This window comes from Podarcis tiliguerta (genome assembly GCF_965153285.1).
Source record: "Podarcis tiliguerta genome assembly, chromosome: 5".
Taxonomy (NCBI): Eukaryota; Metazoa; Chordata; class Lepidosauria; order Squamata; family Lacertidae; genus Podarcis; species Podarcis tiliguerta.
In genome coordinates this window covers 92,073,811-92,098,446 of record NC_139538.1, presented here as the reverse complement: position 1 = coordinate 92,098,446, position 24,636 = coordinate 92,073,811, and the positions used below count along the sequence as shown (strand labels likewise).

Below are 24,636 nucleotides of genomic sequence, written 5' to 3'. Positions count from 1 at the left end.
GGGCCGGCCCTGACACAAATGTTGTGAAATGATAAAATAAAATAAATATTCCTAGCTAGCAGTTCAAATATTCCCAGGGTCTATTCAGACATTGCAGACAACCACTTCAGGGGGTGACATTTTTTCTTTAAATAGGAGCTCATTTTCTGGAACCAAAACTGGTGGTGGGACAATACTCAATAATTCTCCTTCAATATTGGTGCTTCACTAACTTTTCTTGGATGTGGGCTTTGAGAACACTGCTGGTGAAAAGATGCCATTCAATTATTCTAAACAAATTAATATTTGGGAAGCCACCTGCTCACACATGCTCTCTTTGTTTTTCCAGACGTATGAAATAACAGAAGAAACGGGAATTGTCAATAAGTTGTCTGAAATATGGCAGAAGTTTACAAAACCTTTGCAGCCCAAAGTGCCACAGCAAAATACCACCAGAATGAAGCATTTATCTTACCCTTTCTCCAGAGAAAAACTCTATTTGTGAGTACTTAACAAGGTGCACGGTATAATTCCCTGAGAAATATAATTCATTGAGGAATGTTGTGGTGATTGAGACTGCACATAACTTCCCATCGTCTACAGTCTTCATGGGACTGTACTATTTAAGAAAACAGTTGAAACGGTTACATCTTTGAGTGCCCTCACCTACCATGTATGGCGTCAGGGATCTCAAACTGAGGACCGTAGCATCAGAACAGGCACCTTACTTTCTGTGATGCTAGAGGAAGTTGACAGACTCTTCCTTTTCGCTCTGCAGAAATCAGATGATGCAAATAGATTTTGATTTCTGTAAACCATGATGTGAACTGACCTAATCATCTCTAAATTTAGTGTGCAGATCAGAGCATGCTAATGCTTCAGATTTCACACTTGTTCAAATTTTTCGTGTGTGTGTGTGTGTGTGTGTGTAAAGGTGTGTGCATACATATATATTTGTTAAGTATTGTTGTTTAAAGTTGCACATGCAATAAATCCTGTATTTTATCTTGGTTGTGTTTTGTTTGGTTTTTTAAAAAAAACCAGCTTGGGTTGGAATGTATCGATTCTTATTCCTCATATACGAATTATGATAATGAAAAATTATGATAATGAAGAAGAAATTGTGCAGCTCAGCAGGTAGAGCATGAGACTCATGCTCTCAGAGTATGGGTTTGAGCCCCACATTGGGCCCAAAGTCCACCACTGATGAGTGTCCTTCCCACAGCCATGCTGCAGAAACTAATGCAACATTTCTCTGTTCGGGCAAACATTCTGTGACCAGGGAGCAGTGGGGGATTTATTTATATTCAAATATGCATTGTATAATTTGTTTCTTAGTGTTCTTGCGCTGTCCTCAGACTTTGGCATAGGATAAGTTAATATCCAGGAACATTTTCCCAGGTGAATTTTAAAAAATCATGGGTTTAAACTTGTAAATTACATTATTGAATAGGGTTCCCTTCTCTTGAAAGCAGGGAGTGCAAGGACATTGTGAGAGAAGGAAAACCCTGTGATTCTTACCTAACTCTGCATTTGCGTGTCGAGGTCCCCAGGGCCACCCCAATAACTCACACATCACACAGAATGTTTTGTTTAAGATTTTTGGCATAATTTTGGCCACAACTTTCTTGAAATACAAATTTGTGAGTGGTTGCTTAGGCATTGGTTGCGACTATCTGCCCCCACCATGGGGGACAGACTGACATTCCGCACGATGCGAAAGTCAGAATAGGGGAATGCACTTGGGGGTTACGCAGAGCAGGGAACCTGCCCTCACCCCAAATGCAACCAGGAGCTCATTGCTATGGCCCGAGCCCCCTTGACAGAGTGGACAAGCAATAGTTAGCCCCCAATTCCTTTAACGGAATCCCTTGCAGCAGCAGCATTAGAGGGGCAGGCACTCAATCTACCAAGGGCAGGCACTCAACCACTTCCCCTCAACCAACCAAACCATAAACCAATGCCTAACCGCAACCTTACAAGTTGTGACGATTTGCTACGCAGTAGGCAAAAACCAAATGGCCCCAGCCAATCAGCCAGATGGACAAAATTCCTACCGGGCCGCTGCCCCAAGAACAGACGACCCCATGACAGGCATAGCAAGGTCAAAGCGAACAACCCTAATTCTAGGGAGGGAGGGACGGGCAATCCGATGCATGGTCGAAAAGAGGAAGCCCTAGCCTCGTGCAAGGAGTTTTAGTATTTCTGGCTGTCAATCAACAAATGGCAACATTAACTTCTTCCCAACAACAAAGGAAGCCCCAATCGCATCAGTGGCCAACGATCAATTAGCTTGCCCCCAACTTTGGAGTGTCCTGGCGGCCCCCACCACAACACATGCTCTCCATGAAGGAGAACACGCTTTCTAGAAATTACCCTGTTAAACTTGTCAAGCAGAATCATATAGGCTGGCTAACTTTTTGAAACAAAATCTGTCACCTTTTATTTATACAATCCTTTACAGGTTTCCTCAGAGGTAAGCTCCACTAAGTTTAAGGGCCTTACTCTCAGGGAAGTATGCATAGGACTGGCCTTCTTCTGCTCTTCTGGGAATTGCATAAGGCACATTTTAACTGATCTTGTCTATCACTGTTTCCCAAGGTACAACATTCAAGATAAAGACACGTTTTTTGACAATGCTACCCGCAGTCGAATAGTAAGTCAGCTGAGGGGGTGTGAAGCATGAGGGAACCCCCCTGTGTTTAATTGCTGATAATTACATATTTTTAAAAAAAATTATATAAATGATCATGGCTCTCTACAAGTGGGGGAGGGAGTTATTGGTTTGTGGGGTTTTTGGTCCTTGTTTTTATCATGTATTTTGTGCCTTTATATTGTATTTTTACGTTGTGAACCACTTGAGATCTGCGAAGGAAGGGTGGTATCCAAATTTTATCATCCTCATCATGGGTCCCCGGTTGCGTGGTGATTTATAGTCACTGAATAAGGCAGAGGCTACAAACCCTAATTATTTCCACTGCTTTTTTTTTTTCTGGGGAGAGGCAGGGGGATGCATACTCCTAAACATTTTGGGAATCTTTGTATTTTTGTCCATTTACTGTATTTATTTTTCCCGATTTGAACTATAAAATGGTGATTTTCTTGAGTCAAAATGAGAGTACCCCTAAACATTTTTTTTTAAAAAAAAGCACTGCTTATTTCCATTATTTTTCTTTGGAAAGGGTATCTTCTTTAATTTTTATATACTGTACGTTGTTTGGCTCTTATCAAACCCTTGATGGGGGAAGCCATGACGGTCAAAGAGGAGATGGGTTCAAATATAGCCTTCTCTCTGATATGATAGTTTGCTATATACACGGGCTGTTATTGTTGTTACCGTATATAGGAGCTTCCAGTTGCTTGAGCCTTCACCTGCAGTTTGACATAGCACAGGACTATGAAATACTGGATGAAGAAAGTTATTTTATTTAAATATAGTTTAAAAAATATGGTATGGTGAATATCATCTTTATGTCTTACTGGCTTCATGCAGAACATCTATTTCTTGGAAATAAGTTATCTGTTAGTTACATCATGTTTGTGTGTTTTGATGCAGGTACATGAAATTTTGAAGCGTACATATACTACAAAAGCCAAAAACAGCATGGGTAAGAAATAATTCACTTTTTAAAAAAATGTTATTTCGGAAGCTGCTTTTTAATATTCTTGAATTCTTGTTCTAAATTTTGAATCTCAGATGCTTGTTAAGATATATTCATAGTGCATTCTGCTATGTCTTGGTAGGTTAGGGCAAATCCTGGATAATCAAATAAAAAGACATGTTTCTGAATCCTGCTCTGTTGGACATCATGGAGAATAAACTACGCAAAATCGTAAAATAATAAAAAAAATTGACAGAATAAATTGTCTAAAACAAAAGGTTAACAATCTGCATAATTTATACAGGTTACATGATTAGTTTTTTGTTGCAAGAAAATGTAAAGGTTTTGTTAAATCACAGACTGCACACAGTCCTTTGAATTTTCCATTCAAAGAAAGGCATTTTCCTTGGGCCAGCATAAACAACTCCTAACATTAGGGTGCAAACTGTTCTGGAAACATTTTGTAGCTGAGTGAATTCAGAATGAATTCCCTGCAAGAAAATAATATTGCTTGATTTTTTTAAAAAAATATTATGGCTAATATTGAGCCTTCAGCTTTATTGGCCTTGCCTTGAATATACAGTGGTGCCTCGCAAGACGAAAAGAATCCGTTCCGCGAGTCTCTTCGTCTTGCGGTTTTTTTCGTCTTGCGAAGCAAGCCCATTAGTGGATTAGCGCTATTAGCGCTATTAGCGGTTTAGCGGCTATTAGTGGCTATTAAAGGCTTAAGGGATTAGCGGATTAGCTGCTAAAAGGCTATTAGCGGCTATTAAAGGTTTAAGAGATTAGCGGATTAGCTGCTAAAAGGCTATTAGCGGCTTAGATCAGCTGATAAGCGGCTTAGATCAGCTGTTAAGCGGTTTAGCGACCAGCTGTTAAGCGGCTTAGCGAACAGCTGTTAAGCGGCTTAGGGGCTTGGGGAAAAGGGGGGGAGGGAAAAAAAACCCAGGAATCGCAAGGCATTTTCATCTTGCGAAGCAAGCCCATAGCAAATTCGTCCTGCGAAGCACCTCCAAAACGGAAAACCCTTTCGTCTAGCGGGTTTTCCGTCTTGCGAGGCATTCATCTTGCGGGGCACCACTGTAATTGGAAACTTCCCTTCCCTCTTCTCCCAAATTCTCTTCTGCAGCTTCTGTTAGACGGTATAATCTCTAGTTCTACAAATATTCAGTGCATAGGTGGCATTGAACGTCGACACTTGATATACAATTATTTTTCGGTAACACTCACAGTTTAAGCACTTTTGATTGGAGTGGCAGCAATATGTGAGCAAATCTTGGTCAAAATTGGTGAATGGAGATACTGCAATCCAAAAGCTAACTCGGATGTGGTAAAACAAACCAGCTAGATTTCAGAATCAGATGTCAAGTTTTGATTGCAGAGTTCAAATCATTTTAAATTACCGTATTTTTCTATCTATAAGACAACCCCATGTATAAGATGCCCCCTATTTGGGGTGAAGCATGTGAACGTAAGCAGGTACTCTCTTGGCGTCAATAAGGATCAGGCAGACTCAGCAAATGGAGAATTAGAAGGTGAAGTTTATTGCCAGGCAATAAGGACCCAGTTTGGAATCTCTTCCAAAAGGAACTGGGACCCCGACTGACAGAAATCCAGAGGTCTTTATACCTGAGCAGATCACAGCAAATCATAGATCATGAGACAACCATGAGGCAGTCACAATATCGCCAGCGAAATTAGCCAATTAGCAAGCTTCTTGCCATGCTTCCAGCTCCTGGTCAAGCACAGAGTTCTAGTTCTGCTTTCCGTTGCTTGCAGTGACGCTCTGTCTAACCTCTCCCCTAGTTATGACAGGACAGGGAGTTTGGAGATTTTGTGGTTTTGCTCTTCCTGTTCTGTGGATTAATTTAGCCTGTGTCTGAGGGGATTTTGTACCAGTATCTCTGATTCACATCTCCCCCTTGTCCAGGGTACACGGATGTTTGTAGGGGAAAGGTCGGCTCCTAATTTTGCTGTTTCAAGCAGTATGCAGTTAGCTAAGGCACAGCTTCCCTTTGATTCAAAATGGATTATAAAATACTGTAAACCCTGATTATGTGTGAGCATATATGAATATATTGATTACTGATAACTGATTATATGGATAGCATAGGGGTAGCCCTTCTTCCTTGCCTCAGGGGGAACTCCGATTTAAGAAAATGGGGGGAGATGGCCCCTGTGTATAAGACGCCCCCAAATTTTGGACATTATTTTTTAGCAAAAAAACCTAGTCTTGTACACGGAAAAATACAGTACTTTTAATTTACTTGTAAAATGTATATCCCATCCTGAAACATAATATTCCCACTAATCAGATTTTAACATTACATTCATAAACTGGAATCCACATTGGGGGAAGAGAAGGGATTGAGTTCCATTGTGCTAGTGGTATCGCATTCTTTGGCCGAAAAGCAAATATATATGTGTGTTTGAAAATAACTATTGCTATCTTTATTTTTCTGTAGGTATTAACACATTAATAGCAAACAATGTTTATGAAGCAGCCTTTCCGCTCCATGATGTAGGTATACACTTCTTGTCAGTTTCCTAAGAACCTTGTTAAAAGTGAAAGAATGCTTAATTGTTGCTACATATGAGATTCTGCTGGAGTGCAAACTTTCTGTTAAAAAGCAGTATCCTTCAAATAAATAAGGGATATTCGGTGTTATATTGGAGGGGATGCCAGGAAACAGGGAATTATGTTCACATGTGGTGGGGGTGTAAATATGTACAATTTTTTTGGCTAAGGGTGTTTAAGGAGATAACAGAAATCACTGGGTTAAAACTGGCCAAAAGTCCAGTGGTAGCATTATTATCAATTTACAATGGGGTGGAAGAAGAAGAAGAAGAGTTTGGATTTGATATCCCGCCTTTCACTCCCCTTCAGGAGTCTCAAAGCAGCTAACATTCTCCTTTCCCTTCCTCCCCCACAACAAACACTCTGTGAGGTGAGTGGGGCTGAGAGACTTCAGAGAAGTGTGACTGGCCCAAGGTCACCCAGCAGCTGCATGTGGAAGAGCGGGGAAGCGAACCCTGTTCCCCAGATTACGAGACTACCGCTCTTAACCACTACACCACTATATATTGTGTTATGGTTCTAGGGATTGCTTGTGCGTAAGTTGCCTTTACTCATGGCTAGCTTGCATGGTTGAACCCTTTCTGACAGGTCGGCCTCTGTTCCGTGGCTGCCTCAGTCGCTGGCAGAATCCGTCAGTGGGCGTTTCTTAAACCGCTTCCAACATAAAAGCTGCTTGACGCCCAGTCTCCTCCCCCGTTGCCTGCGCGAAAGCTTTCTGCGCAGGGTGGGTGTGGGCAAAGGAGCACTTGTCCCCTCTCCGCTGGTCTCCTGCGAAGAGTCCTGGAGCCAAGTCTCCGCTTCCTCTATCTCCTCCCCTTCTCCACTGGTGTTACGCTGATTTCCTTCCCCAGCGTATGGGCTATCCCTCCTCCTACTGGGACCCTCTCCACCAGCATCCGGGAGCCCTCTCACCTGCTCCTGCTCCGATGGCAGTTCCCTGACATCCGATTAATTATTAATTTGATAATAATAGTAGTAGTAATAATAATAATAATAATAAAGCAGTATCCTAGTTTTAGGCTTATACACAGGACTCCTTCACACAAAAAAGTTCTCATGGGATTTCTTGTTGGTCCATTGGTTTCAGTGGGCCAACTCCAAACATGATTTAGTTGATGACCACCCCTGATTTTCAACATTGAATTGCATTCTAGCAGGCAGGGGAGGTCAATATTATATTTATCATCATCACCATCCTGCTTTAGCTGAGATTCCTGCATTTCAGGGGGTTGAACTAGATGACTCTTGGGTCCTTCCAAGTCTATGATTCTATGATTATATATAGCAAGGATGGGAAAACTGTGGTCCTCCAGCTGTTGTTGGAATCTAGCTCCTGGCATGGGAAGGGGTGATAGGTGCAATGTCTGGAGGACCCCAGGTGCCCCACTGTGGGTAGTGGTTAAGAGTGGTGGACTCGTAACCCGGTGAACCGGGTTCGCTTCCCCGCTCCTCCACATGCAGCTGCTGGGTGACCTTGGGCCAGTCACACTTCTTTGAAGTCTCTCAGCCTCACTCACCTCACAGAGTGTTTGTTGGTGGGGAGGAAGGGAAAGGAGAATGTTAGCTGCTTTGAGACTCCTTCGGGTAGTGATAAAGTGGGATATCAAATCCAAACTACTTCTTCTTCTTCTTCTTCTTCTTCTTCTTCTTCTTCTTCTTCTTCTTCTTCTTCTTCTTCACTGGTCAGCCTCAGTGAGTTTTCTGTTTAAGGCATGGTAGTAGGGTAGAGAATAGTTTACAGAAATGGGCAGGAGTAAAAGGAATTTTAGTAGTACAATGGTACCTCGGGTTACAAACACCTCAGGTTACAAACACTTCGGGTTACAGACTCCACTAACCCGGAAGTAGTACCTTGGGTAAGAACTTTACCTCAGGATGAGAACAGAAATCACCCAGCGGTGGCAGCGGGAGGCCCCATTAGCTAAAGTGGTACCTCAGGTTAAGAACACTTTCAGGTTAAGAATGGACCTCCGGAATGAATTTAGTTCATAACCAGAGGTACCATGGTACTTAGATTTTGTGGCAGGTAGAAATGACTAGTTTCTAAAACCTCTAGGAGTTTTCTCTGAATGACAGGGAAGGCATTGATGTGGATTGTATTGACCATGTTTGGCTTAAAGCACCTTAATACTAAAAATTGCTGTTGTTGTTGTTGCTGCTGCTGTTGTTCTTGCTACCTGCCCTTCACTAGCAGGTGATTCCTGCTCCCTACAATATTTCTTACCAGTAGCATTGTCTTTTCAGGGTGAATATGACGGTGAAAACAAAGAAATGAATGAAAGAAAGGTAAAATAATTTACATCTTCAGTTCGGTTGGCGCTGGGTTTGAATGTGTCGATCTGTTCACTGCAATCAAGCCTTTGTGCTGAAAATATACTGCAAACTGGGCACTGTCCAGTCTGAAGCTCTCCTACTCTGTCACAGCTCCTGTTAATTTCAGTAGTGTTTGCAGAGAGGAATTTTCCATTGGATTGTATCCATATTTGTTGCGTGTCGAGGTCCCCAGGGCCACCCCAATAACTCACACATCACACCGAATTTTTGTTTAAGATTTTTGGCATTATTTTGGCCACAACTTTATTAAAATACAAATTTGTGAGTGGTTGCTTAAGCATTGGTTGCGACTATCTGCCCCCACCATGGGGGACAGACTGACATTCCGCACTATGCGAAAGTCAGAAAAGGGGAATACACTTGGGGGTAGCGACGGAGCAGGGAACCTGCCCTCAGCCCACCCCAAATGCAGCCAGGAGCTCATTGCTATGGCCTGAGCCCCCTTGACAGAGTGGACAAGCAATAGTTAGCCCCCAATTCCTTTAACGGAATCCCTTGCAGCAGCAGCAGCATTAGAGGGGCAGGCACAGCCAATCAATGCCCCTCAACCAACCAAGCCATAAACCAATGCCTAACCGCAACCTTACAAGTTGTGACGATTTGCTACGCAGTAGGCAAAAATCAAATGGCCCCAGCCAATCAGCCAGATGGACAAAATTCCTACTGGGCCCCTGCCCCAAGAGCAGACGACCCCATGACAGGCATAGCAAGGTCAAAGCGAACAACCCTAATTCTAGGGAGGGGGGGATGGGCAATCCAATGCACGGTCGAAAAGAGGAAGCCCTAGCCTCGTGCAAGGAGTTTTAGCATTTCTGGCTGTCAGTCAACAAATGGCAACATTAACTTATTCCTAACAACGAGGGAAGCCCCAATCGCATCAGTGGCCAATGGTCAATTAGCCTGCCCCCAACTTTGGAGTGTCCTGGCAGCCCCCACCGCAACACGTGCTCTCCATGAAGGAGAACATGCTTTGTGGCAGAAATTTTAGGATATGTGGTTTATTTACACATATATTCAACCTGAGCCTACAATGGAGGTGCTCACAGCATTAACACCTCAAGAGGGTCTTGGTTCTCCCATAGTCACAGCCTGGTATTCCTGCAGAAATCAAGTATGGCTCTCCCTCTCTGGCTTCTGCCTGCTTCTAGCCCAGCTCACAAACATTCCACACTTGCTTATGTCTTCCTTACTACCAGCCATCTGAGGGAGGGGGGCCATCTTCCACAGAGCATCTTCCTTTCTTATACTAGCCGTACTTAGGGCCTTTAACTCAGCAAGAGACTTACCTGGCTAATTCAACAATGGAATCCTCCAGGACCCCAAGCATAGCTGTCAATCATCCCTTATTTGGCGGGAAATTCCCTTATCCCAGAGCCGTTTCCCGCTGCTGTTTCTTATTGATGATGTCCCTTAAATTTCCCGGGTTTCAAAGGAAGCAGCTCCTCTCCCTCCCTTCCTGCCAGCCAGGGAGGAGGGAGGCTCCAACTGGGTTGCTTGGCTGCGTTGCTCACCCAATAAGGAGTCAAAGAACGACTGGGGGTGGAGCTTGCATGCCTTGTGCCGATCAAATCGGCTGCGTTGCCTGGGGACTCGCCTTTGCTCAGCGCTTCCCAGCGGAGAGGTGACGGTGGTTTTCCTTGCTGCATCCCCTTTGCTGGGTTGCTGCGCTGTGGGAACCACCGCTTGAGGCTTTGTTTGGCTGCTGGCTGGGCTTTCTGCCTTTGGCTCGGAGGGGCTCAGAGTCGAACATAGCTGTGCTCTGAAAATCCCTTATTTTGGCTGCTGATCCCTTATTTCCGAGGCTACTGGACCCTTATTTTCAAATCTGTAAGTTGACAGCTATGACCCCAAGAATTACCGGGAACGCAGGCATCATGCAGGGTGAACCCCCCCCCAAACGCACCACAATATTGTGTTGCTATGACCTCTGTGTTATTCTTCCGCCTGGTGTCTTCAGTACAGTGGTGCCCCGCAAGACGAATGCCTCGCAAGATGGAAAACCCGCTAGACGAAATGGTTTTCCGTTTTGGAGGTGCTTCACAGGACAAATTTCTCTATGGGCTTGCTTCGCAAGACGAAAATGTCTTGCGATTCCTGGGGTTTTTTTCCGCTCCCCACCCCCTTTTTCTAAGGCACTAAACTGCTAATAGCCTTTTAGCAGCTAATCCGCTAATCCCTTAAGCCTTTAATAGCCGCTAATAGCCGCTAAACCGCTAATAGCGCTAATCCGCTAATCCGCTAATGGGCTTGCTTCGCAAGACGAAAAAACCGCTAGACGAAGAGACTCACGGAACGGATTCTTTTCGTCTTGCGAGGCACCACTGTATAACTGTTTGTAGAAATGGTCAAATAGATATAATTTATGAAAGTTGCCTGTAAAAAAATGAATCTATCATAGCTAGCTTTCAGCATGCTAATAAAGAAACAAAAGCCGAACTACTAGTTTGATACTTGGAGAGGAAAGGGAGTGATGCATTGATTTCAGAAGAAAGAAGAAGGGGGGGGGGGTTATTGGTCATTTATATGCTGCTTCTCTGACTCAGCCCAGGCCATTTAGAGAAAATGAAGCCTTTGAAACAGTTTGGAATATGCCCCCAGGGCAGAAAATTGCTACTGAAAATTCCCTTAACTGTTTACAGCACTTTGGCAGGAAGATAGCAGGGGAAGGGAGTTCAAGATGAAGCTGCCATAGTTTTAATATTTATTTGTTTTTTAACGATCCCCCCCCCAATGTTTTTACATGTACTTATTTTATATGTAAGCTGTCCTGAATCCCTGTCAGGGGAAAAGGCAGGGTATAAATGAAAATATAATAATAGGGTCCTTATCCAGATTGGGAGCACATTCTAGATCAGAGTCCCCCCCCCCTTAAAACCACATTAAGTACCTAAAAAAACATGAATAACCTAATTTATACTTTGGCTCTCATTTTCCTCAGCTAAATGCTTTAACTTTTCCTAATATAGGAGATGGCCAATAATTTTGGATGGTCTTCTTTTAGTCTATAACATCTTCCTTGAAATGGGATGGCCGACCTCACATCTGCATATATATTTTCTAAATGTGGCCACAAGCAGTGCTTTTTTCGGGGGGGGGGGGTGTAATGCAGGGGTATGCATATCCCCGTAACATTGAAGGGAGAGGGGAACGGTTAATCATTAATATTATCTACACATAGTAAATTCCGGCACTCTGCTAGGATGGTTACACAAGCTCAAACCCAAAAATGCAGTTATTTGCAAAGTCTAAATCAGACAGGTCAGGAGGCCGTTTCCTGTCTAACCAGCTATTTGAAACTGCTGATGTTAGTTACAGGTCAGAAGGTCGTTTCCTGCCTAGCCAAAAACTGCTGTCAACTAAAAACCACTAGCAAGATGTTTCCTGCTTTGCTTCTGCTTTAAGTAATGCAAGATAAGAAGAGATACGAAGGGAATGCTTAGCACGTGTACAAGGAGGTGGGAGGGGGTGCTTACTGAGCAGAGAAAATGTTTAACCAGCAGAAGAAGTGCTTAGCTAGCAGCCTTAGCCAGCAAATATAGATGTGCCATATAAGGAATAAGTTGGAAACTTGCCAGCTGATTGGGGAAGTTTTGGGGGGAGGTCTGGGAGGTGGGTAAATACTCTAAAGTATAAGAAGGCTTGCGGATGCGTATTGCTGCACAGTCAGATTTCAGAAACTATATTCTGCTGACTGTCTCTGTGCACAGATTTGCAATAAAACTCTTTTCTCCAAAGAAGAAACTTTCCTGGAATTTTTTTATTCTCTTCTCGGTCCTGGGGACGCGGGTAAGCAATTCTCTGGCAAAGTAAAGGGCATAAGCCTACAGCTTGGTGCGTTGGCCGGGAATTGCCCCACCCCAAGGGGGCCGGGAAGAGCCAGGCTCGACCAGGTGAACAGCTTGGACCGGTGTTGGGGTTCCAGTGCACACCCTGCCTGTTCGTGGGGGGAGCCAGCCACACCGCTCCTGAGTGGAGACACCTGGTCGCGGGAGAAAGGAGACGGCCGAAGGGACGTGGGTGACTTCTGAAGTTAAGGTAAGCTCCGGGAAGTGGTATTGGAGCTTAGGAATAATGGGGCTTGATCACCCCCGGCTGGCCGTGGCAATAAGGTGCCGTCAGCTAGGTAGGGAAGGAAAGGGAAGGAAAGGGAAGGAAAGGGAAGGAAAGGGAAGGGGGAAACAGGGGAGGGGAGGTGTGTGTTGAGTGAAGATACTCCAGTGCATGTAGATGAGTGGATGAGAGGCTGGGGCTCAGAGCCATCGGCCAAGCGATGTGTGGTCCTTGAAGTGCGGTTCCCAGCAGCGCGAGCTCGTCTGGGCCACTGACAGGACGTGGAGATTGGAGTGTGTGTGATTGCTGGATTAGGTGCGGAGTATCTTATAAAATGGAGTCAGGCGGTAATAAATGCACCCCTTTGCAATGTTTTCTGAACAAATGGAAAGCCGCCACAAAGGATGATGATTGGGGTTTTAAATTGAAGAAAGAAAGATTAAGAACCCTTTGCGAAGTTGACTGGCCCGCACAAACTAATTGGCCGTCAGGAGGAAGCTTTGATTTGCAACTAATCAGCCCATTATACCAGAACATATTGAATGTCCACCCCGACCAAATCCCTTACATTTCTACTTGGAAAACCAATGTAGAAAAGAATCCACCGTGGTTGAAAGCCTGCCAAGGCGACGCCCCACGAAATACAATTTGTACAGTTCGACCGGCAGGGAAGGCAGAAAAGCCCCCGGTGATACCAGACCCAGAAGATGAGGAGGGGGGAATCATCAAACCGCCACCACCCTATGCTCCACCAACTGCCCCTCTAGCAATTCCCCCAGGCCCAGGTCCCCAAGCACCGGGAGGAGCTAGCCCCCAGCCTGAACCCCCCAAGGCTGATGAATCAGAAGAGGATGATGAGGAATTTGTAAAGGGATTGGTTGAGTTAGCAAAGAAGGGAAGAGAGTGGACTCAGTATCAGTCTTTGAGATTGCAACAGTATGTACAACCCTATGCGGAAAAAGTGGATGTTAGCCCCCACGTGTTGGCTGCAGCAGGATGCTCCTCAACACAAGGGAAGAAATGGCAGAAGGAATGGATAGAAGCAGCAACCAGGGCAGCCTTCCATAAGTCCCATGAGGCACAGAAAAAGGGTGGGGTCGGAGTAATGCCCCTCCGAAGGGTTTATGACCCACCGGGACCTCCAGGGCCTGGTGGGGCGGAGGCACCACGGACCTACACGGTCCAGCATATACCCTTTTCAAGTGCAGATGTTTGTAATTGGAGAAATCAAAATCCTTCCTTTGAGGAGAATCCAGCTAAAATTATAAAATTGTTTGAAGGGATTTTTAAAACCTATAATCCCACTTTTGATGATGTGCAGTATTTGATGGATGCGCTGCTAACCACAGAAGAAACTAGGCGAATCCATGTTGAAGCTCGAGTACACATGAGAGCACAGGGAACACCGGATCCAGACATTATAACAGGATACCCTGATAGTACCCCGAATTGGAATTATCAGACTGCTGATGGCCAGAAAACCCTCACTACCTACCGCCAGAACGTATTAAATGGTATGAGAAGGGCAGCCAGGAAACCCACCAACTTTGTGAAGGTCAGAGAGGTATTGCAGGGGAATGAAGAGGCCCCAGGGGCTTACCTGGAACGCCTGAAGGAAGCCTACCGTCAGTATACTCCTGTAGACCCAGATGAGGCTGCCAACGCCCTTATTGTAAAGGCTGCTTTTGTAGCTCAGGCAGCGCCCGATGTCCGCCGAAAAATTCAAAAACACGAGGGGTTCATGGGCCACACCCTTGAGTGGATGTTAGAACTGGCTCAAACCACTTACAATCAGAGGGAAGAAGAGGAACAAAAGAAAAAGGAGAAGTATCAAGCAAAGAAGTTGATGGCATTACAGGCCACCGCACCCATCCCTCAGAAAAGAGGAAGTGCCCGGGGAGGAGGGCAAGGCCGCCTGGGGAGGAATCAGTGCGCCATCTGCCGGCAGGAAGGGCACTGGAAAGGAGAATGCCCACAGGCCCACTTAGGAGGGAGAGGACGAGGAGAACGAGCCCCAGGCCCAACCCCCAGGGGACCTGGACAGGAACTGAGACCTTGGTCATCGACAAATGCCAGCAGGGGTAGAGGACGTGGACAGGGACCTCCCTGGTACCCCTCAGCCCAAAGGCAGCCCGGCATGATGAGCCTGAGAGAGGAGGAAGAATACTAGGACAGACCGGGCCCAGCTGCTTTAGGTTCCCGTGAGCCCATGGTCAAAATACAAACAGGGAACCAAACTATCCCCTTTATGGTTGACACAGGAGCCGCCCACTCTGTTTTGCCAGTACCAGTGTCCAAGCCCACCAAGCAAACAATTAACATAATAGGAGCTACAGGCAAATCACAAAAAGCCCCATTCCTGCAATCTGTTGTCTGTCGCCTGGGTGGCCAAGTAGTCCAACACAAGTTTTTATATATACCAGAGTGTCCCATCCCATTATTGGGCCGAGACCTGCTATCAAAATTGCAAGCCCAGATTTCCAGGAAATGCCTGCTGTGTCAGAAGAATAATCCCAGAGCCGGACCACTGGCTCCCCCAGGGATTCAGCACAGTGGAACGGCACCTATGGAAGATCTTGTCATGGACTTTACTGAATTACCCCGTTGTGGACTGCACCGCTACCTGCTGGTAGCAGTGTGCACCTACACCGGATGGGTCGAAGCATGGCCCACAAAGACTGAGAAGGCATTTGAAGTAACCAGGTGCCTGCTTAGGGAAATCATCCCTCGCTATGGATTGCCAAGGTCCATAGGATCTGATAATGGACCAGCATTTGTTCATGCAGTCCTACAGGGGCTGGCAAAAGCGCTCCAGATCAACTGGAAGCTGCATACTGCTTATAGACCCCAGAGTTCTGGAAAAGTAGAGAGAATGAACAGAACTCTAAAGAATCAGCTGTCCAAGCTGACACAGGAAACCGGGTCTAATTGGGTGGCCATGTTGCCCTTGGCATTACTCAGGGTCCGCAGTCTTCCGTCAAAACGGACCCACTTGTCATCTTTTGAAGTTCTGTTTGGGAGACCAGTCCCATATGTTAGAATGTTAAATCCGTATGTTAGCCAAGATGTGCAACTGAATAATTATGTACAGTCACTCTCTCGAGTTTTCCTTCCCTCAATAGGTGGACCCAGGCTCGCACTCCCTGTGTTTTAGTCGAGCCCTGCACCACTTTGAACCTGGTGACGAAATGTGGGTGAAAGACTGGTCCCAGACTCCGCTTCAGCCCTGCTGGAAGGGACCTTACACCGTGTTACTTCCCACACCCACTGCCGTGAAGGTTGTAGGCATCACCCCTTGGGTCCACCATACTCGTGTGAAAAGGGCAATAACTGACTGGACAGTGATCCCCAATTCACAAGACCCCCTCCAGCTGACCATCTCCAGACGCCTGGCAGACGACCGCTCTGCTGATATCACACCGGAAGCTGATATCTCAACGCACAGCTGAAGAATTGGATGGGAGGGGCGCCCGCGGGCAGCGTCCCCAACTCCGTGCCAGGACTAACCCAGGAAGCTCACCAGGACATTTAATATTTCCATAGGGACTTTCTCTTTTCTTTTTGTTATCTGCTTTATGTCCCACAGCCCTGACCCCACTGAGCCATACCGCATTTATTGGCCTGATGGACTCTGCTACGACTGGTTCGTCTTACCGGTGGTAAGAGATGGTGTGCTCTATGGCTATTGGAAACTGGGATTTGATGAGATTGCCGTCTTAAAACACCCCATTGCCCCGTTGTGGCTCCTCTCCCACACCACTGTCCGGCATGCGTGGATAGTGCTCATACGGGAAGTTGCAGAGACGCTCGAACTCTATCGAGTTCTGGACCGCTTTTGCTGTTGTGGGAGGGTAGTCAACTGTTATATGGGAGGTAGAGCACTGTACCAACCTCATTTGATAGACCAGGTCCTACTCTTAATGCAGGCGATAGATGGGACGGAACCTATCTTAATGCAAGTATTGCAGGGGTGGGAGCCTTAACCAGGTGTGCATTGAAATTGCTAAACAAGTGGTTCAATCCACCCATCAGGGTTAGCAGAAAAGTTGACCCACGTAGTGGGAGCATCAGCTCACCAGTGGACTCTCATCCTTGAGGCTCAACAGATAGTCGGGCACAAATATCAGTGAGCTCTTCAACAATGAGCACACCCCCTGAATATTGGTGGGAGGAACCATGGAAGGATTGGGGTTGGTGGATAGGGGTTATCTCAACCGCTCTTGTCATATGGATGTGTGTTTTCTTTTGCTGGCATGAGCGTCACCGATTTTGTGGGAGGGAACAACCAGCCCCCATCCCCTTGACCCTTCTGGTACTAGCCCTACTTGGGTTGGGTCTGGGAGATGACTCACATATACGGAAAACCGGCCGGTCAGAGCCCTATCATCAGATTTGGAGTAATAATACTTATGTTAGAGATATAGATCGTTTCTCTTCTATGCTTAATCTTTCTGAATGCTGGGTTTGTATGCATATCCCTCCACAATTTAAGAAGCCTGGCATACTACTGCATAGTATTCCAATAAATGAGTCATTTAGAATTAGTAATCTTATGTCAGATGGTCGCACCTATTCACCCCCAGTGTTTCTGTCACTCATGGAACAGGCACCTCGTTGTCTCCGTTTCAATCATAACAGCAGCAATTTTTTAGGTCACTATCCATATTGCAATTGGACTTATGAGTATATTAACGGATCCTCCTGCTTCCAAAAAGGTACTTCCATTTATGATGCTATGTGTGTCGATTTTTATACTTGGTTTACCTGGATAAAAAATCGTTACGCTTTGGATGTAGTCCTTGCCTCTAAGGGCGGAGTTTGTGCCTTAATTCATTCCCATTGCTGCATGTACATTTCAGACCAGTCAGCAAATATTTCAGCCACCATCAACCACATGGAAACAATGATAGCTGCAAACCCGCTGAAAGCCACAGGGAGTGATGCATGGGGTTGGATGTATTCCTGGCTCCCTGATGGCAGTTGGCTCAGGAATGTTATAGTATTATTAGCAGGACCGCTATTAATCCTTTTGCTTCTTTGCCTCTGTATCCCCTGCTTATTGCAATGCTTGCAGCAAATGATGCAAAGACTCCTGTCACGGAAGCTGGGACCCACAGTCATCGCTGTGATGAGGGAGTATAGGCCCATACCCCAGAACGAACCTAAGTATTAGGTTGTTCAGAAGAAGAGGAGGGAGTGAAGGGAGAGGGGAACGGTTAATCATTAATATTATCTACACATAGTAAATTCCGGCACTCTGCTAGGATGGTTACACAAGCTCAAACCCAAAAATGCAGTTATTTGCAAAGTCTAAATCAGACAGGTCAGGAGGCCGTTTCCTGTCTAACCAGCTATTTGAAACTGCTGATGTTAGTTACAGGTCAGAAGGTCGTTTCCTGCCTAGCCAAAAACTGCTGTCAACTAAAAACCACTAGCAAGATGTTTCCTGCTTTGCTTCTGCTTTAAGTAATGCAAGATAAGAAGAGATACGAAGGGAATGCTTAGCACGTGTACAAGGAGGTGGGAGGGGGTGCTTACTGAGCAGAGAAAATGTTTAACCAGCAGAAGAAGTGCTTAGCTAGCAGCCTTAGCCAGCAAATATAGATGTGCCATATAAGGAATAAGTTGGAAACTTGCCAGCTGATTGGGGAAGTTTTGGGGGGAGGTCTGGGAGGTGGGTAAATACTCTAAAGTATAAGAAGGCTTGCGGATGCGTATTGCTGCACAGTCAGATTTCAGAAACTATATTCTGCTGACTGTCTCTGTGCACAGATTTGCAATAAAACTCTTTTCTCCAAAGAAGAAACTTTCCTGGAATTTTTTTATTCTCTTCTCGGTCCTGGGGACGCGGGTAAGCAATTCTCTGGCAAAGTAAAGGGCATAAGCCTACAACATTTTGTGAATCTTTGTACTTTTGTCCATTTACTGTATTTATTTTTCCCAATTTGAAGCATAAAATGTTGGTTTTCTTGATTCAAAATGAGAGCACCCCTAAACATTTTTTTTAGGGGGGGGGAAGCACTGGCCACAACTATAGGTTGATATAGCAACATTAGCATGCTCACTGCCATCTCCTTTCCTAATAATTCCTAGCGGTCCATTTGCATTTTTTTCACTCGGGTGAAAATGCTCCACATTTCTTCAGATTGAACTTTCTCAGCAAAAGAAGCTAGGTTAGTCAGGCCACTGGTGCCTGTTTTAGCTGCCTTTCTGAAGCCTCGGAGCTCTTGCTTAGCACTCCACCATACCATGCTACGAGTCTTCCCCTTCTTAGCCTTGCTTTCTATCCTGTCTCTATTGGACTGGTGAAAGATTGCCAGTTTTCCTTGAATACTGCAAGTGCTAAATGTGCCAATGCACAGGAATATTTCCTGGTGGGATTGCCCTCCCCCCCAAAGGAGAGTTTGGCAACACAGCATCTGGCCACTAAGGGGTGCTGAAAATCCACAAATGGATAACACGTTGTCAGAGATGCACAAGTCATCAGTAAATGGAGGTGCATAAAGCCTGAATAAATGGAGCGTCATTTTTATCTGTATCCGCCCCAAGGAGAGGTAGCCGAAACTTCTGGAGGGCAAAACTTCTGGAGGGCAAAATGCTGACATAGCAGCTAATCTTGCAAAGACTCACTGGATATCACAGCAAAAAGTGGAAACGCTACTTTAAAAAGACTTAGTGCCTGGAAAAATATTCACCCCAGAAGTTGGGCTGCCCTTCTCCTTAACCTGCCCATTTAGGTCCTCTTATGAAGTGTTAAGTATTAAAAACATAAAAGGTTCTTTCCAGAAATACTGCATTGATTGCTCACACATGTTCCTATGGCCCAGCCATAAGACTTGACTATAGAATTTCTACGTATAACATCATCTGTTTTCTATCTGAACCTGAATAGTTTCAGTGTTTAATTTCCTGAAATGCCCTGATCAGGTTTAAAGTGAAGGGAGACGTTTTTTAAAAACGGTTTTCAGCCCTTTTGATGGTGTTTCCTTTAAGGTACATAATGCAGCTTCCATTTCGTTGCAGTGTGTGGCCCTCTGACAAAGGTAGACTGACACTAACTGGGTTTTATTTTCTTGTAAGCAAGCCCCCTTGATTAAGATTTATGTACCAACTCATAATTTTGAATTATGGTGCTGGAGGAGACTCTTGAGAGTCCCATGGACTACAAGAAGATCAAACCTCTCCATTCTTAAGGAAATCAGCCCTGAGTGCTCACTGGAAGGACAGATCCTGAAGCTGAGGCTCCAATACTTTGGCCACCTCATGAGACGAGAAGACTCCCTGATGTTGGGAAAGATGGAGGGCACAAGGAGAAGGGAACAACAGAGGACAAGATGGTTGGATGGTGTTCTCAAAGCTACCAGCAAACTGCGGGAGGCAGTGGTAGACAGGAGTGCCTGGCGTGCTCTGGTCCATGGGGTCACGAAGAGTCGGACACGACTAAATGACTGAACAACAACAAACCAACTCATAAAGCAAAGGCCAGTCCTAATCAACCACCTTCAGGTTCTTCTTGTGGGGAAAAACAAATGATGCAAATGTTCATAGAATTGTAGAGTTGGAACGGACCCCAGGGGTTATCTAGTCCAAATCCCTGCAATGCATTCATGACAGATGGTCATGCAACTCTGCTTGAAAACCTTCAATAATACAGAATCCACCACCTTTCCACTGTCAAACAGCTCTTGCTGTCAACAAGTTCTTCCTGATGTTTAGTCTCCTTTCTTGCAATTTGAATCTGTTCGTTCAGGTCCTACACTCTGTGTGAAATGACTCTCAGAATTCAGGAAAACCATTGATTTTATGAAACTTTGGTTCAGCCTCAATGGGGATATTTCCTGAAAAAATCTTTAATAGTGAGAACATTCTTATTTAATCCGTCTTGGTGCTCAGGCTCTCACTAATACAGGTTCAGATTTCTTGTTTTCTCCTGATGCCAGCAAACTAGTAAGTGTGATGGATCACAATGATGCATGGCCAGTTAGATTTATCTGTGTGATGATGTGCCTGAGGACAACAATTCCCATATTAGCTGGCTGGGTGATCTCAAAAAATAAGGAATCACATCAATGAATGCAATTCAGTTTTGGCTACATGATTACACTATGGATAGCAAAGGAAGCCAGTTGAGAAAGAGATGGAGAGGGGAAAATATAATTGAATCAACAAAACATTTTCACAGTCACTGCCAAAATAATGACAAAAGAGGCAAGCACTTTTCAACATTGCAATAATATTCCTTAAAAATAAGAGGTAGTGAGTCATTTTGTCTCAACAATTCTCATAATAAATATACTCTGCATTTTAATCCAGCTGTTCATATATGTGCTATATGATACACTTTTTGTTATTATTTTGCATGTTCTGGAGCATGTTAAGGTTTCAAACTTGAGCTCACATCTCATGGGACTCAGTCATGGCTCCATTTAAGCCCTGAAATTTGTGTGTGTGTGTGTGTGATTTAAATGCATTATGTCAACAGTATATCTATTTTCCCCACACAGCTGCTGTACCAAGAATGGGCACGATATGGATCGTTTTACAAGTTTCAGCCTATTGATCTTGTAAGGTAATTAATTGCGCAGCAACAGCTTCTTGGCAAAATTGTAAAGTTCCTTCTTTGGCAAAACTGGCAAAGTTGCACTGATTTGCACTAGGGGAAGATTCTGGTCAGTGAGGCCTTGCATCAAGAGGTGGGCAGTTAGCCTCTCCCTTTCCATTATACTAAATCACAGATTTTATTACAGAAGATTTAATGAAAGATGATATTAATGAAAGGTGATGTACCTTTCCAAAATGTCATTTAGTAGTGTTTGAAGGTTCTGAGTTAGATTCTGAGAGGCAAAGTCATTGAGAGGCTTTTGCATTTCCATCTCCTAGCAGTTAAAGAAATTTCCTCTATCTGTTTAGGAAAATATTTACCATCCAGTACATTAACTGCTCAGTTCCATACCATCCCACATTCCTCAGATGAAAATAGGGACATATCTCACTTCCTTGCAACTGATACTCCTCAACCTCCCATCTTTTGTGACCCTGTCATTTCCACCACTATATCAATGGGACCAGCACATACATCTTCCACTGTCCTGAGAAAACCCCTTAATCCTGATTTGATTTGATTCTTTGGTAGATTGAAAAACACACATCAATAAATAAATTTTAGAAAGGGGGAAGATTAGACACAGATGCACAAAGCATTTTTAAAAAAATCAAGACTCCTTGCGCTGTGCACCCCCTTTCTTCCAGCCCAGGAAGAAGAGCCAGTGTGGTGTAGTGCTTAAGAGCAGTGGACTTGTAATCTGGTGAACTGGGTTCGATTCCCCACTCCTCCACATGCAGCTGTTGGGTGACCTTGGGCCAGTCACACTTCTCTGAAATCTCTCAGCCTCACTCACCTCACAGAGTGTTTGTTGTGGGGAAGGAAGGGGAAGGAGAATGTTAACCGCTTTGAGACTCCTTAGGGTAGTGATAAAGCGGGATATCAAATCCAAACTCCTTTTCTTCAGGGCAGCCCTGTCCTCTGCCTGCCCCTCAGAGCCAGTCCATCACACAAGACTGGGCCTTAGAAGCCATAGCCTCTCCTTCTCCTCACCTGCTCTCCAGCAGCTGCTTTCTATGAGCTGCCCTAGAGAGGCGGCCAGCAGCAGCAGCCATGGAGAAGCAACAGGATGTCCTCTCACAGCCGCCACAGCCATCATCATCATCATCCTTCAAGATAAGTGCAGGCTCATGCTCCTCCATGAGCTCAGCAGCAGCAACAACACTGGTGGGGGAAATAGGGACATTCCAGGATCAAACCAGAAACCAAGGCTGTTGTAATTTCCGGGCTGTCCCTGGAGGTTATGCAGTTCATGTTGAACTCAGGTGCCAGTCTTACGTAAGCCAGTTCATGGAGTGTGAGCAAATAAGCAATTGCTCTTCATGCAACCATCATCGTGTTTAAATAGTGTGTCAAAAGAACTTCCATTAATTCAGATGTTTGGTTATATAATCTAGAATTGCATAACCTTTTCAAAACTGTGGGCCACGGTCCCTATGGGCAGTAAACAGGGCCAAAGGTAAGCGTGGAAGGGGCAGCCCCCACACTAGCCACAATCATCCATACACCCCACCTTCGTACTCATCCATCCCCCCTGCCCTATTCACACACAGCCTGTGTTCCCCTTTCTCAGCGCTGAGCAGGGAAATGCAGGGAATGACCAATGGAGGAAAAGAGCAATCTCTCATTCCATCAGCAGTTCACTTCCATGCTGGAGGATCATCTGGCCTAGCTAGCAAGTTGTTGAGACTGAGAGTGTAGCCTAGAACATCACTGAGTGGTGCATCATGCAGGAAGCAGAGCATCTACAAACAGGTCAGTGTGGAAAGGGTTCCCTGCAAATAGGAGGTTTGAAAACCACAATGCGGAGGCATGCATCTATAAGGCAGCACCCAAGTGGAGTGAAGTTAGGAGACAAAATTTGGATTCTTCATCCTGTGCTCAAAAACTGCTCTTGCCAGAGCTTTTTGGTTACCCTTTGCCCGGTGTTGCAACAGATATGACTTCTGCTTGCCATTCTGTTGTGTAACAGAGATAAGTAGCTGCACATCATATGACTCATGGTTGCGTGAATGTGGGAGATTTAGAGAGAGAGGCTGGGATGCAAGAAACCAAATAGGCATCCCAGATAAGTGACTCAGCAACATTTAGTATATATTTGTTTATCTTGCCCCTTTCTGTCCTAAAGGCATTTCAAATTCTTTCCAGTCTATGTCACACATCAAAATGTTGTTCCAGATAGCCCAGGCATGTAAAATGCACCCCCCCACACACTTTTTATCCCTCAACTCCTTCTTTATTTACATTTGGGTTACCATTCCAGTCCATCAACCCTTTCACCACTTTGCTCAACACCTCTAGGAAACTCCCAGCAGAGTGTGCGGTCTAACCCTCTAACCCTCCGCCCATGGTTGTCTCCAGCAATTACTATCCAATGGCATACTGCCTCCAACCTTGGATGTTAAATTTGGCTATCTTGATTTGCGTGTTCAGACCCAGAAACCTCCCCCCTAAATAAATTCACACAAGACTCAAATTTTGGTTTTGGTTTTTGGCAGAATTTAGGCCACAACTTTATTGATTACAGAAAGTGACTGGTTCCATAGGCTCTGGTTTGACTAGCTCCCTGCACCCTTGCAGGCAGCGCTGACCCAGGGCACCAGCATAGGTCAGCCTAGGGTGAACACCTGGAAAAGTGGAAAGCCGGGGACAGGCTATATTCACCACCCAGGTGTCCCCCTGTACTCAGGCACGGGCACAACCCCCTCTCGGGGTTGACCAAACCATGGAGTCCCTGGATTCCTTTAATGGAATACCCTTCACAAAGGGATGGCGAGAGCCTTCTCCCATCCCTATCACCTGAACCAGAGCCTATCCGCAACCTTACAAGTTGTGATGATTTGCAACGCGGCAGGCAAAACACAAATGGCAACAGCCAATCAGCTAAGTGGGGAACATTCCTGCCGTGCCCCTGTCCCAACAGCAGACAACAGACGGCAGCATAGCAAGGTCAATTGCAAAATGCCCTAAAAATAGGGAGCGGTGGGTGGGTGTTCCGATGCATGAGCCGAAAGAGGAAGCTCTGGGTCATGTGCATGGGTATAAATAGGTCCCTCAAACCGTTTGGACTGCGTCCCATTGGCCAGATTGCACCCAGCTTCGAGGGACCTCCCAATCGGGTGTTGTGGCTGACCAATTGTACCCACGCACAACACAGGGTGTCAGGTGTCTAGGTCTCACCACAATACGTGCCCTCTTTAAGGGAGGACCCGATTAACAGGCATTGCTAGACATCTCCATGAATTTGCCTAATCCTCTTTTAAATCCAGCTACATCGCAAGAAAGCAAGTTTCCTAAATTAATTATTGGTGGTATGAAGAAGCATTTCCCTTTGGTTTTCCTGAATCTATGGCCTATCAACTTAATTAAGTGACACTGAGTTCTAATGTTATGGGGAAACAAGAGCATTTCGCTCTGAATATCTTTGAAACTTTGATGCACACTGTGCCCGACTCAATTCCAATGGGTCATACATAGGAGAATTTATTGTG

The 24,636-nt window shown here is 45.2% G+C and overlaps 1 protein-coding gene across 2 annotated transcripts in view; it reads left to right on the top strand.

Annotated features, from left to right (window-relative positions):
* Window positions 1-24,636, top strand: part of ANO2 (anoctamin 2) — a 157,655-nt gene that overhangs the window by 44,093 nt on the left and 88,926 nt on the right. For both annotated transcript variants that reach the window (XM_083440732.1, XM_083440733.1), the window contains 6 exons: window positions 329-480; window positions 2,581-2,635; window positions 3,536-3,587; window positions 6,047-6,102; window positions 8,404-8,445; window positions 21,048-21,112. In XM_083440732.1, coding sequence (XP_083296858.1) covers window positions 329-480; window positions 2,581-2,635; window positions 3,536-3,587; window positions 6,047-6,102; window positions 8,404-8,445; window positions 21,048-21,112 — 422 coding nt within the window. The remainder of the gene's footprint in view (window positions 1-328; window positions 481-2,580; window positions 2,636-3,535; window positions 3,588-6,046; window positions 6,103-8,403; window positions 8,446-21,047; window positions 21,113-24,636) is intronic.